The sequence below is a fragment of the Haemorhous mexicanus genome, chromosome Z (genome assembly GCF_027477595.1).
Source record: "Haemorhous mexicanus isolate bHaeMex1 chromosome Z, bHaeMex1.pri, whole genome shotgun sequence".
Taxonomy (NCBI): domain Eukaryota; kingdom Metazoa; phylum Chordata; class Aves; order Passeriformes; family Fringillidae; genus Haemorhous; species Haemorhous mexicanus.
Genome location: NC_082381.1, coordinates 46,816,708 through 46,836,620, shown reverse-complemented (window position 1 = coordinate 46,836,620; position 19,913 = coordinate 46,816,708). Strand labels below are relative to the sequence as shown.

The following is a 19,913-nucleotide window of genomic DNA, read 5'->3' as shown; positions in this document are numbered from 1 at the left end:
CATGCAGACACTGATAAGCAACAAGCAGTAACTATTTCCTCCTGTGCACTGTGATGAGATGTATGTCTGGTCCAGAGATGGAAAACTCCAGGTGGCTGAACAGTAGAGCATGAAATGCCACCCTATGCCAGCAAAGAAAGGCTGGTCCAGGCAAACTTAAAAAGAAAAATCACAATTCAGGCTCTATTACATTTCTCATTCTCTGGAGATAAAGCAGCCACATACCAACTTGAAACCATCTTGAGCAGATGAGAAACATATAAATTGCAAAGTGCCAAAGACAAGGCAAAATTAAAACTGTCTGATTTGAGATCATCCCAGTACCAAAACTAATGAACTGTGAAGTAGGTAGTCCTTTATGATACAATATCAAGCAGAACATCGAGGGTGGTTATGTTCGTGCTGAAAAAGTTATACCACAAGCCAGAGAAAAGAAATTAAGACCCTGTCCATTCCAAAGACAACATATTATAAACCCAGACTATTTTCTGAGAGAGCTGAATTTTAAATTGCAATAAGAGAGATAACGTAGTTTAAACTATTAAAAAAAATTCCATGTGAACCTCATCCCTTTTAATGTCAAGTCACTTTCAGAGTACAACATACTAACAAATCACTCAGTGTTACACATTCATTTGAGAGAGTAAACACAAAGAGAGATGGTATCTTTCCTTGGCTACAGTTAACTACAGCTCTCTTGAGGATACATCCAAGTAACTAAAAAAGTCTCTAAAATTATCTGACAAACAAAAAGTACCCAATGAGTTCATAGAGTCATAACTTCCCTGAATCTGCATCTGAGTTCAGTTGACACCTTCAGCTTTTCTGCCCTGCCTCTACTCTTCTATTCTCCTCACTCTGGAGAATATCCTCCTCACCGAGAATTACAGCTGTCAGCATTTTAGTGATCAGCTAAGTCACTTTGAAGACAAAGGCAAGAAAATAACTACAAGTGATTACCTATGAAAGTCTCTGGATACCTTATAAATTCAGGATCTTTGAAAACAGTGAAGAGTAGCATTATTGGGTGTAAATGGGAACTTCGGTATCATGCATATCTCCTGTGTAAGTAAGTGTCATGACAGGAACTGCAGAACCAGAGGTTTGAGGAACAGTCTGCAACAGGAAAACTTTCAGCATTGTGAAATGCCAGTGCTGGGAATTGAAAATGCAAGTGCAGGCAAAGATCTTTAAAACCGCAACTTAAAAATACATATTTTTTGAGTTGCATATTGGTCTTAAGAATTATCACCAACAGAATATCTGAGATCCATTCCAGAAAAGTTACAATAAAAACACAGTACGATATCAGCAGAGGAAGCCTCTAATCCCAATACCCCCTTTCGTATCAAAAGCAGTCAAAGCCAAAAGGCTGAACACATAGCTTCAGGGCAACGACTGACTTCTCTATTCACTAACACAAAGCATAATTCCAAACAGTGTCATTGAAAGTGCACATCTCTCAGGCTACGTCCAGATTACCCCTGCCTCTAGATGTTGGCAAGTAGAAATGCCCCTAAATCTTCGTGCTTCCCATCTCCCCAGCTCTGATGTGAAAGGCAGAATGGGATAAAACCACTGAACTGGCAAACATTAGAACTAAGGCACACCAAAAACACCAGGGCTTTATAGCTTCAAGCTCCATTAGAAAAATTACAGAAAAATCATAAAAAATTGCATTGGAAATGCTTCAGCACAGTCTCCAAGTGTGTTTGCAAAACCATCAACTTTTGCTAGGCAGCATCAACTAGTTCTTGTGGAAGCTCCTTTTGTCAGTGACTCATACCCAGCTTTTGCTCTTGAAAATGTCTTCTCACTGAAATATTTGGAGATTTAAGAGAAAAAAGAAACAAGCAATTCAAGGGCTCTAGCACTGGTGTCCAGATCAACAAATAGTACAGTCGACTTCCTGCCCATGTTTAAGTGGAAAGCCTGAGCTCTGTGGAGCCTGCAGATATTAAAAGCGTATTACATCCCTCTTCAAGTATGTTGATAATGGCAAGACACATTATCATCAACAGAAAGCTGGCATAATTCTTGTTTCCAACCTCCTTCAAAGAGCTATTTTCCATGTCATCAACTAGTATCATATTAAGTAAATACCAACAATGCAGCTAATGAAGGGCGAAAAATTTCACCTCATAATAAAAGAACATAAACTATTCCGTTAATTTTCATTCAGGAGTTTATACATAAACACAAAACACTTCCTTTGTTTTCTTTGTAAACACTTTAATACTTGAACATCTCCATAAATATTTTAAGATATGTGGTAGCTAATTTAAAGGTAAAAGAAAAATCTAGAGCAGCTCTATCACGCTTAAAGCCATACAAGCAGATCAGGTTTTAAAAAAAAAAAAAGCCAAGCATTTTGCTGCTTTTTTGATTCTGCCCCCTTTGATAAGCTGTTCCCTCAAGCTACTTCTAACAACAGCACTGAATAGGAAAAAGAAAGAATTTCAAGCCTCTAAACTGGCAGCTCAAAATTTAACTCAGTAGGGTAACTCTGAAATCTGAGGGCTCTCTAAGGTTGTCATATTTTACATGAGTCCTTCCTAGGATTATTGAATGCAGCAGAATGATTGAATTTAATGAAAAAGAAAACCTGAGTTTTAGGTATTTGAAGCCAGAAGCTGCACTTGCACAGAGCACTTGTGGCAAGCACAGAGCCTGAACCAGTACTTCAAGAGGCAAGGTGGTATGTGTGCCTGCTGGGGGGGCGATCTATTCTGCAGCTTTAAGGCACATGAATGTGCCTTATGAATGTTTAATTCTTCTTTTCAAGAGTTGCATAAATTGCAGTGTTACATGTATCCTTAGCTGTACCCATGACTCCTTCTCCAGAAAGGAAGCTAGGGCTGACAACATCCATCCATGGATAATTCCCTTAGGTAACCAGGGTTAGGATAATTTATATCTTTATGTCTGAAGCATCCAGCATTCAGTTACACAGCAGTATGTGCAGGATTTTTCCTGCCTCTCTTTTAAGACTGGCCTCCCCACTCTAAATACCTACCTGTTGATCCTCTTTCATACATCAAAACAGACACTAAACAAACTTCACTTTCCAAACCGCTTTAAACATTTATGGCATGCAACAAAACTCTAAAAGCCCCTTGACAAAACACAAAATGAAAACCATCTAAACAAGAGACAGGCAACAAAACACCAACAAATCAACTAGGGAAGGAAGCCTGGAGCCAGAAGTAAGAGAGCATAGTTTATTCTTTTGTAGCAAAGCAATAATTTTACTGCAAGGTCAAAGCAAACTGAAAAGCTCAGCTGTACTGAGCTTTAGCCCAAATCAGGTGGGAGTGGACCAGATCAAGACCAAAGGCTTCTCAGACCAAAAATTAACCTTGCAAGCTAAAAATGGTCAACCAGGAAGAAAGCAGTATAGGAAAATAACAGATTCCTGGTGTAGGCGACAAGCTTAGCTTAAGAAAGAAACCACAGACACTTCCTCTAAAAACCTGCAAGATATCTAAGCTTCTGTTATCAAGCAATGCATCTGGTAGTGGGAATTTGGCAGAGTTTAGTGAAACATAGCAGTGGATAAGATGATAGCACAGAGGAAGCATATGAAAAATGATTGATCTTGCACTAGGAAACAAAATCAGCTTACAGAATCTATAAAGGATATCAGTGAGAGGTGCAAGAAAATGCACAATCACAGAAAGTGACATTTTCCCCAAAACAAAGGTCAGATCATAAGAAACTGAATTCAGGCTCCTTAAAGCACCAAGAAAATATGGACATAGTTATTAACAGATTAGTATCTCCTCCTTGGTATCATGAAAACAGATATGAAAGCAACTAGTAGTCTGAAGTCTTCATTGAGGTAAAATACATTATGAATCCAAAAAAAAAAAAAAAAACACCTTAGAGGGTGATACAAGAACACTCTCCCTTGGCTTTTGTTTGGATTCTCTTGTGGTAAGAACCTCAGGCTATTAAGAAGCCACCACAAGGAACATGCTTTCTTCAGCTGCATCCCTAATTAGTTTTGCTATTTTGAACACCTGCTTTCTTCATTTTATCACTCTATTTCAGAGATGCTTAGAGCTTCCAACATGTGCCTTCTGTGATTGTGAGTACTGCTTTTTGGATATACCAAGTGAAATATTTAGCAACCGAAGTAACATTTAGGAGAGAGAGTATAACACTGCTTTCCAAGACAGGTGTTTTATTTCACAGCTGCATGGTGCATACAGCTAGCACTGACAAAAGACTAAAAGCTGTGCCAAGATACATTTCACTAAAAGATGATGGTAATACTTGAACACCGTCTTTGATTTAAGGAACTACAAAGAACACTAGTGTATAACTGCAGCATTGCTACTGTTCTGCTCTGGGGTATGCTATTAGAGAAGTAATGGCAATGAAATTCACAAAGTAATGTGTTCTCATCGTCCTTCCATAAAAATGACTGAAAGGACTCATGTGTGTGCAGTTCTCATGTAAAGTGCACTACAGCTGAAAAGAATATAGATGCTGTATGTGACCATTTCACATGCAGTATGCTAGAATTTTGCCAGCAAAATTCTGAAAGCAGGGACAATTCTGGCATCCTGGATTTCAAAAGAGAATGAAACTCCTTAGCTCAATGGGTGCTGAAAACACCACAGAAACATGAAACTATTAAGACTTTCTTTTTATTTCCCCCTCTAGCAAGGAGGGTTAACATTTATGTCACATGATATTAAAGGTGCCTCAGACATCAGCATCTGCCAAAGATACGGAGAAAAAGAAAATCATTTTAGAACATGTTCCCTGGCAGAAGGAGGGGACCCAGGGGAGAATGGAAGCAGGTTACTACTGCTTGCAGTGACAGGCAAGTTCCCTCCCAGGCTGCATCCCCTTCCCAAGTGCCTTTACACAGCAGGCATGAGGGCCTGGAATGATGGACAGACAACTGATGATGTGGGCAAGGTTTTCCTTCTGTGCTGATCCTCCTTTCTCTGCTGAACAGTGACAGGACCCGAGGGAACATATGAAATATGTCAGAGAAAGTGTGGGCTGGATACAGGAAAAGATTCTTCACCAGAGGGTGGATGGGCACTGGAACAGGCTCCTCAGGGAAGTGGTCACAGCACCAACCCTGACAGAGTTCAAAAAGCATTTGGACTCTGCTCTCCTGAGAACACAGAGTGTATTTTGGAGCTGTCCTGCACGGGGCCAGGAGTTGTGCTCCATGATTGTTCTGGGTCACTTCTGACTCAGGATATTCCATAATAAATGTAAGTTTAAAAATAGAAGGAACATTTTAAACATTGATCAGAATAATTAGTAAATTAACTTCCTGCTTTCAAGGTCTATTTTGAGAGGCTGGTGGCTGTTGGTGTTGCTACAAGACCACATTAGACCACCCAAAAGAAGGCCACTCTTGTGGCTGAACATGAAATGGCTGGGACACTTAGGCAGGCCATGAAAGTGGTTGAGATGCCGGAGTTAAAATGAAAGAAGGCACCTGAAAAGAATAAGACTGGGCAGATGAGGCATTTTTCCTTAGAAACTGAACTCAACTGACAAGTTGAATGCACAGCACAGGACAGACAACTTTTATCCAAGTCTGCATGTTTCACTTAGCTTATGATACAATGGGGAAATATTTAACAGTATTTTGGAGCTAAAAACGAGCATGTTTTCCAGCAAGCCTCTCAAACATGCAAGCACACAACATCTGCAGAGACAGGGAAAACTGTTTGCTTACACTTGTCTCATTTATCAGACTCATTTGCCTCAGAGTAACAGTACATGCTTTGCTATTTGTCAGAAATGGAAAACATTCCTGTACTTACTCAGAGGTCTAAGTGTCTGATTAAACACTCCACTTAGTGCAACCGAGCATGGCAGAACAAGTGCTGTACAATACAACACAGCAAAAGGAGATGAGTAACTGCAGGGAAAGGACAACTATGTGCCTTTCATCAAGCATGCCAAGAATCTCTTTTTTTGAGACATATCCTCAAGAATTTTGGCACTTTGTAACAAGCAAGTCTCCTACAACACTTGAAGCCACATTTCAGAAACTAGGTTAGTGCTCAACAATATGCTATTAGGATCCCAAACACAAGGATGGTTTTAATTATCAAGCCAATGCACATAGTGGGTTGCTTCCCTTTCCTCCCCTTTCCATGTACAATCTCCACCTGCTTTATGAGTCATTACTCACAGACCACTGTATTAACATATGTGGATTTCCTGGGCGGTCACTTAAACAGATCACAGAACTCAAGTCAAGACTTTGTAAGGACTGAGCCTCAGGGTTCTCAAAAACAAACAGAATATGCCATTCTGCTATCTAAAATACTTGGAACTGTCACATCTTATTCAAATATATGTTAAAAAACAGAGACAAATAACTTTGGCTCCATTTGAGTACAGCTAGCATTTTCAAGGATTGCATGGCATTCAAGCAAGAGAGGAGGGTCACAGCTTCCCATGCTGGTATCTCAGAGTTCATCTCCCACAACTCTGCTTGACTAAGACTGAAATAAAATTGCACTCATCAGTTCAAAATGTTAATGGTCACACTTCAATACTTGCACACCATCAGACTGGCATTCAGGCTTTGTGCAAGGACAATGCCTAATGTGAGGTGCTTTTTTAAAATCCTTTAGTTTCCCTAAAGCCAAATACTAGCAGCTGAGCATATTAATGTGAGGTTTCTTTATTCACTCTGGGTTTCTTCTGGTTACTGTAATACTACCAGTAGTAACTGGGGTTTTTTTTAACGTGTCTGTAAAACTACTGTATGACCACTGTAATTTCTATATATTCACTCAGCTTGATCTGGATGTCACATCATAAAATTATGTATCTTTCTCACAGTCCTAACCATATTCCAGGTTAATTCCACCTTCATACAGGCAGAATTTCTGCCAACAGCACTGGACTCAGAAGCTCTAAAGGTACTTAAAAATATATGAAAACAAAGAATATTTCTGTATTTTCTGTTTTCCTAACATATGCTTTGAATTTTTTATTTTATCTAACCATTTGCTATTTACTTTTTCACAGGACAGCCATTTTAAATGCTATTTTTTAAAAAGTATTTATAATATGAATGCATCCCTTCACTCTTCAAAGATTTAATCTAAAAACTAACCTAATAGTTAAAGATGAAATCCTTTTTAAATTAAGGTGGTGGAGGACTGGATTTCCCTTTGGGCTTTTTAATGTAATAATTTTCTTCTACCATCATTGTCTAGACACACCCAAAGGCAGGCCTTAACTCATACAGAAGTGAGGACATCTACACATCTCCACTAAAAAGTTACTTACTCTAGGAAGACAGTTTACATCCTCATCACCCTTTTCCCTTCCCCTACTTTTCAATTCCAACAAATATAGGCTCTTTCCAAAGACTTTGGACAGATTTGGTCTCAAGGACAGGAAAGTAACAGCAGTTTAAAACAGACTTTTTTGATCCCCATCAAGGCAGGTTATCGGTTAATTGCTTAATTCTCGCCAAGTCTGGCCAAGCAGCCCTAATTAAAAAAAAATAATAAAAGAATAACTAAAAAATGTGAACAATTTAGTCAATTATATAAAAACAAAGCAGTGGCAATATTCATACTTACAGGCTGAGGCTGTTCTGCAATACAGCAGTTGAAACACAACCAAAACTCACTCATTGTTTACAGTCTGAAGTGGGAACACGGATGAAAAGCAGGACTCAACCTTTGTAAGTCTGCCTGTTCTTTGAACAGGTTTATTTTTAATGGCTCCAATGTGAAAATCTTCTTTCTGATGAGCTCTTCTCCAAAGACAAGTCAGTCCCAGGACAAAGAACTTGAAGGCAAAAAGTTATTTTAGAGTCTTCTTCCAGAAGGTTGATCCCAGCACCAGAGAAATATTACGAATGCTTCTTTGGTCCCTAGCGTTACGTGAACCTGAAAACACAAGTACATGAATCAAAATGAGAGAATACAAAGAATCTCAAGCTCCAAGCCAGCCACCCCAATCACCAATTTCTTGGTAATACCCTGAATCACAGATTGAAAGACATCAGCAAACAAGACAGGCGCTTTTTTTTCTACAGTGACTACCAAAAATGGCATACAACATAAATCCATATGAGATTTACATTCCAGCTTTGGTTAGATGGTGTGATATCAAGAACTGGTGTCCAATCTTTTGGCAGTCACCTTGTTTTGTTTCTAACTTTCAAATGTCATTTCAGAAAGTGGAAATTGCCCATACATTCCTTTATCTTAGTGAATCGCGCCTGTTAACAGATCATACTTCTTGATGCATACCTACTTCTCACCATACACTCACAGTGTGAGACTTAAATGGTATTTAACCTCAACCCTGTTACACAATTGTCAGTTAAAGGTATGCTCTCCTAAATGTCAAGGAAACACATACATTTCTGTATGCAGAATATTTGCAAAATGGCTGGACCCGGTCAACACAATGTGTTTTCTTTCCTTCCACCCTCTTCTACCCTATGCCTCATTTACCACTGACTTCAAAATATTAGTTGTAGACCTTGAAATTGTTTCCTTAAATCTCTAAAACTCCTCAAGTGGAACAAATGAGGCTCCAGATTCCAACCATTCCTTTGCTCAAATAATGTTTGTTGGTAAACCTCCATGCTGGTTTCTTTCAGTAGGAGTGCAATAAAAATTCCTGTGAGACTTCACTTATCTTGCCACATATCATAAACTTTACTTGCAGAGAAAGCGAGACAACAAATATTCAGAAGTTTTTACAGGCATACTCCTTAATAATTCTTTATACACCTGCATCTTCACTCACACAGATGTTTGCACAAATATGCAATTTCTATTTCTATGCAATTCCTCACAGCATGAAGTGTTTTGGAGGCTCCATGCAACACATGAAACCACACACATATCAGTACACACGTTCTGTGGCAGAGCAGTTCCACTTTGCTACCACCTTCATTACTTCTCTACATGCCAAGCACATGAGCAAAGCTGTCCCTCAATTATTACATACATGCCAAGTCACTGCACTGTGTGGCCACGACTAACCACATACTTTCCACAACTACTGTCTACAACACACACAAAAAGAACACAGCAGAACCTTTTCCATACTATCTCCAAAGCTTTTGGGGAGTTCTCACACTTCCTGGTTTTTAAGACCCTATCTGAAGCTCTTTGAGAAAAAATGCATGCTGCAGTAACAACATTTAAATAGCAAGCACTGAAGCACTCTCACCTCTTAGCTTTGAAAAATCAACTGATACCAAAATTAGGTTTATCTGCTTGTTTCTTACATTCCTTGCTTAAATTTCAGAACAGGAAGGGGGGGAGGGGATACGCTTTGCTAGGTTATCCTATTGCATATAAAACAAAAACAACTTTATTAATAAACAGGATACCTTGAGGGCAAGAAGGAAACACAAACAAGCAAACAATCCCCACTCTGACAAAAATACTTCTACACAACCTTTTGGTTGTCAGGCACTTAAAAAGAAGGTCTTAGAAGAGTGCTAACATGACATATTTTCACTACTTAAAAGACGGTTTTCCTGCTTAAAGATCACCATCTAAATCCCATGAACGAATCATGAAATTGCAATAAAAGTTGGGTTTCAGCAACCAGTAGTGTGAAACCCAAGAATGAAAATAGAAGTCTCTACCGAAGTTCTCACTCCATACTTAGGTGGTTTCAGACCCATCTTCTCAATTACTCTGGTGACTGAAAAATTCATTAACTTGAAATAGCAAAAGTAGCAAAGAAAACCTTGACAGAAAAATACTCAGCTGTTCTCTACAGGCTCAGAATTTGCATACCACAATTATTTTCTAAATTTGATTCAGTATGTCACAAAATCAGAAGTAAAACACAGTTAACTCCTGTCAAGCATGTAATATTTGACAGTTCTAGTCCCATGCCTGTACAGCTCATGACTCCTTAAGAGCTGGTTAATTTACTTCTAAGATAAGCACGAAGTTGTTCTGAAACACAGCAATGCCCTGCCAATGCTAGCAGATTATGAGGAACTGAGAAATCAAACACTCAAACTTAGCATTTTGAAGTTTGATATTTTGTAAGCTGCTAGAGCAATGAATGGGTACAGTGAGCTTTTCTTGCTCTGCAAGTACCCCAATATTCTGATTTGTGACTCCTAAATTTATGATACTTGTTGCTTCCTTACAATCTCTTTCTGACTAAGTCCAGAACTGACATATCAAGTTCTTATTCTCACGGAGGGTTAACTTTGATCTGTGTGTTACACCCAAGGACAGAAGACACACTCTGAAGGGCAGGAAGTTTTTTTTTGTTGATCTGTCTCTCTGTTTGCCCACTGATAGCTGGCACACTCCTCCAGCTCACTGCAGCCTCGGGCACTGTGCTGAGCTGAAGCCCTGGGAGCAAACCTGGAGGGCTTTGTGTGGGCACCTGTGAGCCTGGAAAGCTCTTCCTGGTTACAGATTACCCCAGGGTGCAGAAGTCTTGCTGTACACAGCCATTCTCTGCATGCAGGACTTGTGCCCTCCAGGACAGTCAAAACTGATTCCCTGTCTTAGATCTAAAGCTTCTGGATGACAAAGCCAAGCTAAAGATTGTAAATAATAATCTCTGATTACATGTTTATTCTTAACAGGGCATTTTTAGTTCTATAGCCTGCTACATTTGCCTTTAGTTTGGTGGTTCTGCAATTACTAACACTTTTTCAACCTGTTGACTTTTAATTAAAACACACAGTTGACCTATCAGTATGTCTGGAGAAAACTGACATTAACTGCACCTCTTATAAGGAAACAAATGCTTAGCAGTCCTTTTCAGAGTTCTGGAATTTCATACATCTTCCCAGTCTGCTAAGCAAATTATTTTTACAGAAATCAAGTTAAAATAAATATCAGGTATTAATCTGTTGCACCAATATGGAAAGCAAAAGCAATTCAGGTGAAAAAGGAGTATTTATTGGTGCTGTGATGTTAATGGGAACAAAAACTTCTCTTAAAACTTCTCTTATAGTGTCAGGTGCTTGTTTATAGACCAAGTTGAAACACGAAAATTCTGCAGTTCTTTTCCAAATTATTGGTTATAAATAAAGAGGAAAAAAATATCATAGTGGCCTACAGGTTCTAGTCAGGTAATTATGTAATATTAGCACACTAGCAATCTTGTGGGAAATTGTTCCTGTAAAGCTTGAACTGCATCCAAGTCTAGCTGCAATTAATGAGGCCTCAAAATATATGCAGTATTTCACATCTACTTCCCTCCTTTTTCACAGGATTAAGATTTGAATCACAGAACCACAGAATGGTCTCGGTTGACTTCAGAGATCATCTTGTTCCAGCCTCCCTTCCACGGGAACACTTTCCACTAGCCCAGGTTTCTCAGGGCCCCATCCAACCTGGCCTTGAACACTGTCAGGGATGGGGCATTCACAACTTCTCTGGGCAACCTGTGCCAGTGTCTCACCACCCTCACATGGCATCGTGTGCAGTACTGCTGCATTTGTCAGCGCAGACTTGCCAGATGAAGAGCACAACAGAGGATGAACACACTTCACAGTAACAGCTCTGCCACCCTTTAGCTTTGCTCTTTGCTCAGTTTATGGTGCTCAGAGTGGCAGAACACCACAGAGCTCACAGTGAAAAGACAAGACAATTACTGTGTCTGAACCAGAAATTTATCAGAGCAGTGAGTGGTGAAACACTGATTTGCTTTTCCCATGTAAACTTTCTGAACTCTGAATGCAACTTAATTTAGAGTGGATGATTCACATTACAAAAATGCACAGGATTATCATGCTGAACAACTCTGTTGCATCTTAAGGGTTTTATACCTTAGTTAAGATATCAATTTCATAACATTTATAGAAATTATAAGTATAAAGAAATCAAGATTTTAAAAATAATACATTGTTTAAAATTTAAAGTGAAACATCAAAAAGGTAATTTTCTTCACTCTAAGGTTTATTCCACAGCGGCTGGCTGGTCTAATGCAAAAACCAAAACCACTGCTTATTGTTAAACACCAGTCACAAAGGCAGGAAGTGCAAGCACTGCATTAATGATTAATGGGCAAAACACATTTTATTGCAGTATCACCCATTTTTCTTACAAAAGCAGTATTAGCTTTTTGGTGAAAAATATACAGAGCAGGAAAAGAGGAAAGGTAAACTAAGACACCAATCTTCCCTCTGAGCTTTTCACATTTATTGATATAGAAAAGGTCAGACAGAATTTAACCAATTGAAATAGAAATATGCACTATGCTGGGGAGAGTCAGTTAGAATAAAACTACTTATTAAAGATACAGCTTGAGAACAACCTCATCTTTTTAAAAAGGTGCCCTTTTAGGGGTGAATTTTCTATACTTTTGACTGTACACCGTTCACTGTGGCTTTACACAGGAAATGTGGTAAGAACGCTCTTTGACAATCACTCGAAACAAATAAAACCACAGGAAGAGAAAAATAAATTACAGGTGTTAGCATCTGAATATAACTAGACTTGCTCCAAAGCTCAGAGTAGTACTTAAAAAAAGGGGGGGGGAAAAGTTTTTTTTTTAAAAAAAAAAAAAAAAAAAAAAAGGCAAATCCTGAACAAAAATCATGTCATGCCATGCTATGCTATGTCCTGACACAATGTGATGTGCCACAATAAGCAGAGGTAGGCACAAAGTCATGACCAAGCCCACTACTAGTATTTGAGTCTCAAAAACTTCGTAAGAAAAAAACCTTCCAGTTGTTCTTACTACAGGAGATTAATCCCATGAAATACATGGGTATTTTGATTTGGTTTTTTATGCCTCAAAGGCTTTGAAAAACTGTAATTTCTTCCAATCCTGCAAGCTATAAGTAGAAAATTATCATTTCTGAATGTATTTCTAAGACTTCTTTCATATTTTGTACTTTAAATTTCTGTTTTGTAGCCACACTATTTCCTCTTGGTGATCACTAAATTAAGTCATGTGGCAACCAGAAATGAGGGGAGGAGAGGATTAAGGTGTGCCCAAACCAAGAGAGAAGCTGTGCTCGTGCACACTTACATACACTTACACCTGTAGCAACCAGAGGACACTCTCCAGCTCTCAAAGGAAGTGAGAGAGGTTTTCATTTGCCAGCCTAATTTTTTGAAACAAACCATCTACAAGAAGCAAGAGGTTTTAAACAAAGACAACCTACAGAGAAAGTTGCTTCCATTTGTGAATTTTGTATCAAAAATTTTATCTCATCAGGGCACGGAACTTACAGAAGCACTCTTCCTCCATTCCCCACTACAAGAACAGACACTTCTGGGCACTGTGACACTGATTTTAATGCAGCAATTATCTTCTGCACTTTCAAACCCTGAGAAACTTGAGCTGCAAACAACTCTTGCCACACAAAAGACAACATTCACCATCAACATAGCCTGAATAAGGCTGAATCCTTTTTTCATTTCCTCATAATCTTCCCATATTGATTCTGCCTTAATGCCTCCCAAGTCCCTTAAGGTTTAGTTTCAATACATTTAACAATCTTCAAAGTGTGAGTTAGGCTTTCTTGTGCATTTTTAAACCCTGAATGCATATGTCCTGACTCTGCAAAAAGGTTATTTTATTCATGTCTTGCGATACAGTTTTTCACATTGTTACTAAAGTGGTAAGGCTATAGGGCTTTATTTTGGGTTTATTGGTCATTTGTACTAAGTTCTTATTTTTTGCCCCTATTAATACCAAAATGGCTTTCATTTGTATATTTTCTTAAGCAACTCAGAAATAGTTTGTACTTCAAACCAAGCTCAACACAAACTAATAGCCATAAACAATTGCCAATATAAGAGCAATTTGCTTCTGAGTTTAAGGTTTGAAAAACTGTTGAAAACAGGAGAATAGTAGGAAGGTACTATTTACAACTTAAAGGAGACAGATGGGGTGATTTTTTTTAATTGTAGTTGTTGCTAATAGTACAGAATCTAGCTTTAGGAACAATCACATCCGTCACTGAACACCTCGAGTTTTCATGCTTTCAGTTTGTAGGAAGCCATCACAAGCTCCCCTGCAATAAATGTATCCACCTGGAATAATACATGGGAGGACAGCAAAAGATACAGGAAGGAAACCACAGCAAGTTTCTCAGGAGAAATACCAGGTTTTCCTTACCAGGCTGCTGAGAGCATGAGAGGGAGCTGTAAAAAAGGAGACAGCAGGAAAACACACAATTCTGTCAAGGAAAGTACAGCTCGCCAAGTGTGACAGTAAACACATTTCCAAGTGCCAACTGTGATCTTAAAGCAGAAAGCCTTTAAATATTTTTACTTTTTTTTTTTTTTTTTAACACTCCCATCTGCAACTCCCTGAGTTTTATTCTGTAGCCCTTCCCTTAAATTTATTTATTTCATGTGAGGGATGCAGCCCTTGAAAGGTCCTTCCTATTTTGGGCACAGAACCAACAAATGAGATAATACCACCTAATCAAATTAAAACTCTTCCTGTCCAGTTCTTTCCAAAGCCTCCTCCTGTCTTTAATTAATAACTACATTTGATAAATATGGGTTCAACGCATCTTTCTGAAACAGTCAATTCATAGCTCATACTATTCCCCACACTTACATGCCCACAGCAACCTACTTCTCTTGAAACCACAGCACTAATAGTTCTGCACCATGAAAATTTAGAAACACTAATAGAAAACTAATAATCCAAATTTTTTTACGAAATAACAGGAAGGCAAACCACAGACCTAACAAATATGTTCTGTCCTACCTAAGACATAGTCTAGGCATACTTTGCCCTACCTCTAAAAACAGCCAGCTAAGAACAAGTGAGAAGGCTTTGGGAATTCACTCCTACGGTTAAGAAAACCTGATTTCATACTGACTTCCTATTTGCATGAAAAAAAAAACAAACTATGTTAGACAAAGTTTTAATTCGTCAATAACATTTTCTTCTTAAGTGGCAAGTCCTGTAGAAGGAAAAACAATGCTTTTCTCAGCTAGCCTCCTTGTTACTTCTAACAGGTAATACCAGACAGGGATGGAAAAAAAAAAATGAACAAGGCAAAAGTAATGGTTCAAGGTAAATCATCAACAATTTACCACTTCTGTAAAGAATGGAAAGAAAGAAACCCCCAAACAAACTAACATTCCTGAAGAATGCCCAGTTATTTATATTATTGGCCTGTTTTACAGTAATGATGGGGAATCCTCAACACTGGCATCCAGGGAGACCATAATTTTAAAAACAGTGCAGCATTAGAGAGAATGGAACAATCTGTGCTCACAACATACTACATGGCAGACCACACAAGACACTCACCTGTTCTTAGTATGACAATAGATAAAAAGTATTACTCACAGCATTTAAAATGTTCTTTTTTCCATAGGAAACTATGGAAACATCAAAGCAATATCCAAGGGAAGTTTGGGACAGAGGAAAGGAGTTAAGTGTGAACAAGAGAAGAAAGGCCATCAAAAGTGCAAGTGTTCACAGAGGCAAATTCTTAACAGTACAGTAAGTGTTCCATATAAAAAAATATATCACTATGGCACACCACTGTATCAGATTTTACCCAGCCACTGTAAAACTGCGGTGCAACACAAGTCTGATATTGTACCTAAAGACCTTTTGATGCACTTCAGTAAATTATTGCTGCTACTTCCGCACCAAATGCCTGGTGTGCAGTGCCAATTTACACACTGAGACAAGGTATTCCAATTTCGTTGTTCTAGCTTTGTGCAAAGCATGAGCTAGGTGTCAACTCACAAAAGGCCGGCTCCCCAGTCTCCAAAACTTTACACCATTTATACATTTCAGCAAAGAAAGAAATCACAGTTAATTGGCTACAAGTCACACAGGTATCTTCAATTAGTATTACACCTTTTTCTGGTTAAATGATTCTCATGCCAAGTAGTTCACATGCTCAGACTTTCTCCTGAGTCCGTAAGTTTCTTTAGTTCTGGGCTGTGAGTCGGTGGTCCCCGTCTCCCTCTGCCAGAATTGCTTTTTACCCAGTTGGAGCTGATCTCAACACAGTTGCTGTGTTTGCTTTATTAGTTTCTTCCTTATCTTAGGAGTCGTGCCAGAAGTCCTTGTGGCACATAAATTCTGCTTTGTTTTTGTCCACTATCAGCAGTACATCCTTCTCCCCAAGCTTTATCAACCTCCCCCTGGGTCTGAGATCACAGAAGAATGTTGAAGCCTAAATCTTAACAAGGCAATCCTACACATAAAAGTAATTTATCTAATACCTGGACATCACGTCACCTGCCACCTGAGTGCAAAACAATTATGAAACCAAGGGCAGCAAGCAAAAGCAGTCTCACATTTTGTGGGACTGGATAAGTCAATGTCACTGTTACCCCATGAAACTACCCAGGATTCACATGAGGCCATCTGAAAAGCCAGATAAATTATCTCTGTTCAAGTCCTCCTTGGCATGCGACAGTGCATGCTTCAAATGGCTAGAATGTATCAGCAGGATGTCTCTGCTTTAACTTTCAGTTCCACAGCAGGCAAAAAACAAAACAGAAGTAGGTTTTTGTTCAAAGTGCAACAGAAATGGGTATTTTTAATCTGTATCATTTAAGGCCTTGCCAGTCATTAATATTTGCTCTCTAGCCCTTTTATAATTTCTCTATTATTAGCTTGTTTAGATGACGTGAACTCTGTATATGCAGCCCCATGAAGGCACATGGGAGATGGCTTAAAGAAACTTAAAAGTTAAGACAAATCACATTTTCAAAGATACTTTGGGTCACTCTAGAGTAGAAGTGCAATTCAGGACTTCTGGAGTGGGTACTCAGAGAAGTTAGTAGGCAGAGGCCTGTGAGCTGATGCAGTCATTTTTTCCAAGTGTACTGATTCCCAAGAAGCAGTACATTTTCTTGCTGCTGCCCGGTGTCCTGTACCTTCAGAACTCACTTAAATGAACACTCTGCAGCTTACTACAGGTGACATCTCTTGGCTTCAATGTCTACCTCCGTTACTGTTTGCACATTTGAAGAACACTCACACCAGAACCACACACACACGAGCCCAAATTAGGCTTTGACTGGACTGAAGTGCTACCAGTTTTTCCTGACTAGAGAACAGTATATTGAACACAGTTTATTTTACATACAGTCCATCTTCAGACAGAAAATGGCTCAGAAATATCACCCAAGTTTGGCAGAAAAAGCAGGATGTAACTGGGGCATATGGCAGAGCCAGAAAGTAAAGAAATTTCAGAACTTTTGAGAGGTGGCAAGTGCTAACTGGGCCAGTTTAGATTTTGCTCTAAAGATAAGCATGGGGCACCAGTAGACTCGCAAAGCAAGTCTCGTAAAGAATGCTCTAGTCAGAAACCTGCATTCATGTAAAAATCCTTACCACAGCATTACGTCTGGTTTCAGACCAGACCATGTGGAAAAGAAGAAAATTGGTAAAATGTTTGGCTTTTTCCTATTCCCCTTCAATAGCCAGATATTAGCTAGCACATTAATGTGCAACATACAGCACAAAGTGATGCCTAGGCAGGAGGGTCAGGTTTCATCTTTTTCTAGCAGTATACAGCAGTAAATGTTTTCTTCCCCTGCCTTCAGACGTTTCTTAAAGTCACTTAAGGGAAAGGAAAATCCAGTCATACCTCTAGCAACAAAGAAACCTGGTCCAAGTACCACAATTTAAGTATGCCACAATGCACGTAAGAGTGTCCTAACTCTGCAACATTTAAGCAGGTGCAAAGAAAACAATGGACTGAAATACAGCTCCTGAGAAGCACACAAAGAGAGCTCCTACGCTTCCACAGCACAGAAATCTCCTTTCAGCCACTTCTACATGCAAGAAATCCACTAAATACTGTGACTGCATGTGCGTGCACATGTCCATACAAAGCCACACACACAACCTACAATTAGTAACTGCAGCAATCATGAAGTATTTCATTCCTATGGCTAAGGCTCTCATGCTATATCCAGCAAGTATGAAAACCACCAACCAGAAAGCTAACAAGCTTTTGTCTCTACAAACTTCAGATAGCCAGCTGGTACTAAGGAGAACAACTACAAACTGAAAAAAAGTTTCTAGGGAAAACTGGTTAAAAAAACCCCATATATTAAAGTTGTAGTCAGTGTGAAATAACATTTTTCAGGTCAACAGCACATTTTGGTTTTTTTGCTGGAAGAACCACTCATTTTGCAAAAGAGAATGAAATTCAGAAAAGGCAGAAAAATCAGAAACTCTTCAGATTTTTTTTATACACACAGTTGCTCACTCTAAGGCATGACACATGCACAGAGTTTTACCTCCTTACTTGCAGTAACACCAGTACCCATACAGGGTTGTTTATCATAGAAGAAATACTGCAATTTCCAAAATATCTTCTTTTGTAACTATCTTCAAATTTCAGCTTGATTCAGATAAAGCACATTAATAAAACACACACTAATTAAAAGGAATTACTGTTCTTTGCTTCCCCCTTTCCCAAACTGAAATTCACTGCAAACAATCCTTAATACTGAGTTGAATTTGAGTATTTATTTTACTCTTTAAAGTAAGTACTTGACCACAGAGAGCTCTTGCTGCTTACACTGATAAAAATGTTTACCTCCGCAGAGTATGAATAAAATGCAACTACAAACAAAATCTTGAAAATCCTCGCTTTCATTTTGTGATAGATAGATGCTTACTAATTTTCTGCTTAGAGATCTTGTTTTTTGGCAAGTCCATGATGGATGAACCCCTTCAGAGTGAAGGGTGCTTTGATCCAGACAGACATCATCAAGAAGGTCTGACTGAAGTCAGTCCTGCTGTGCAGAACTCTGCTAGGCCATATCTTCACAGGAACTAAGGAATCCAGGCCATGTCCTACCACAAGCCAACAGAACCAGCCTGAGCTGGCTGTGATGGGGTCATTGCCTCAGCCGTATCTTCTCCAAGCTGAACAAACCAAGTCACCTTAACCACACGTCAGAATTCTTGCCCTCAAGACCCAGCACCATCTTGGTCACGCTTCCCTCTCTAATAGCTTTAGATATAAAGATATTTAGATATTTAAATTGTGGCACCCAAAACTGCCCCCAGCACTCAAGGTGATGCTGCTCCAATGCAGAGCAGAGCAGGACAACCCCCTCTCTTGCCTTGCTGTGATGCTGTGCCTGACGCACCCCAGGACATGGCTAACCCTCCTGGCTGCCAGGGCACTGCTCACTCATGTTCAAATTCAAATCACTACAAAAACCAACCCCCAGACCTCTCTCCAACTCTCTTTCTGGATGCCTGCTTTTCAGACTCTTGCTCCCCAGTTTGTACATTCGAGCAGCATTACTTTGGATCAGATACAGAATCTGGAATTTGTTCATTTTACATTCCATATGGCTGGTGATTGCCCAGCTCTCTAGTGTATCCCAATCTCTCTGCATGGCCTCCACCCTCATGGGAGTCCACAGCTCCTCTTAATTTAGTATAATTGGTAAAGTTACTTAATATCTACATTCAGACACCATTTCTTAAAACACTAAAGAGCACTGTCCCTAAGATGTAGTCCCATGGAACCCCACTAAGTGACAGGTCACACCAGTCTGATGTCACCCCACTCACTGTAGCCCTTTGTGGCTGACCCATGAGCCAGCTGCTCACCCATCACATGATGTGTTTAACCAGCTGTGGGCTGGACATTTTCTCCAGAAGGGTCCTGAGAGAGACAGTATTGAAAGCTTTACAGAAATCAAAAAAAGATTACAACAACTGGCTTTGCTTGGTCAACTGGGTAGGTTACCTTGTAAAAGAAAATTAAGTTTGGTAAACAGATCTTTCCCCTCATGAACTCATGATGGTTGTAACCAATGACTGCATAGTCCTTAGGATGTTTTCCATAACTCCCATACCAAGAACTGAAGTGAGACTGACAGGCCTGTAGTTACCACTCCTTCTCTCCTTTCTTCAAAATTTGGTTAAATCACTGCTTAGTTTGCATTCAATTACTGCTTACTTGATTAGCAATTAATTTCCAT

General features: G+C 39.2%; 1 protein-coding gene across 2 annotated transcripts in view; it reads right to left on the bottom strand.

Annotated features, from left to right (window-relative positions):
• The window catches only part of CDC42SE2 (CDC42 small effector 2), an 82,551-nt gene that overhangs the window by 25,199 nt on the left and 37,439 nt on the right, over positions 1–19,913 (bottom strand). For both annotated transcript variants that reach the window (XM_059836723.1, XM_059836724.1), the window contains exon 4: positions 7,587–7,898. In XM_059836723.1, coding sequence (XP_059692706.1) covers positions 7,587–7,640 — 54 coding nt within the window. In that variant the 5' untranslated portion in view covers positions 7,641–7,898. The remainder of the gene's footprint in view (positions 1–7,586; positions 7,899–19,913) is intronic.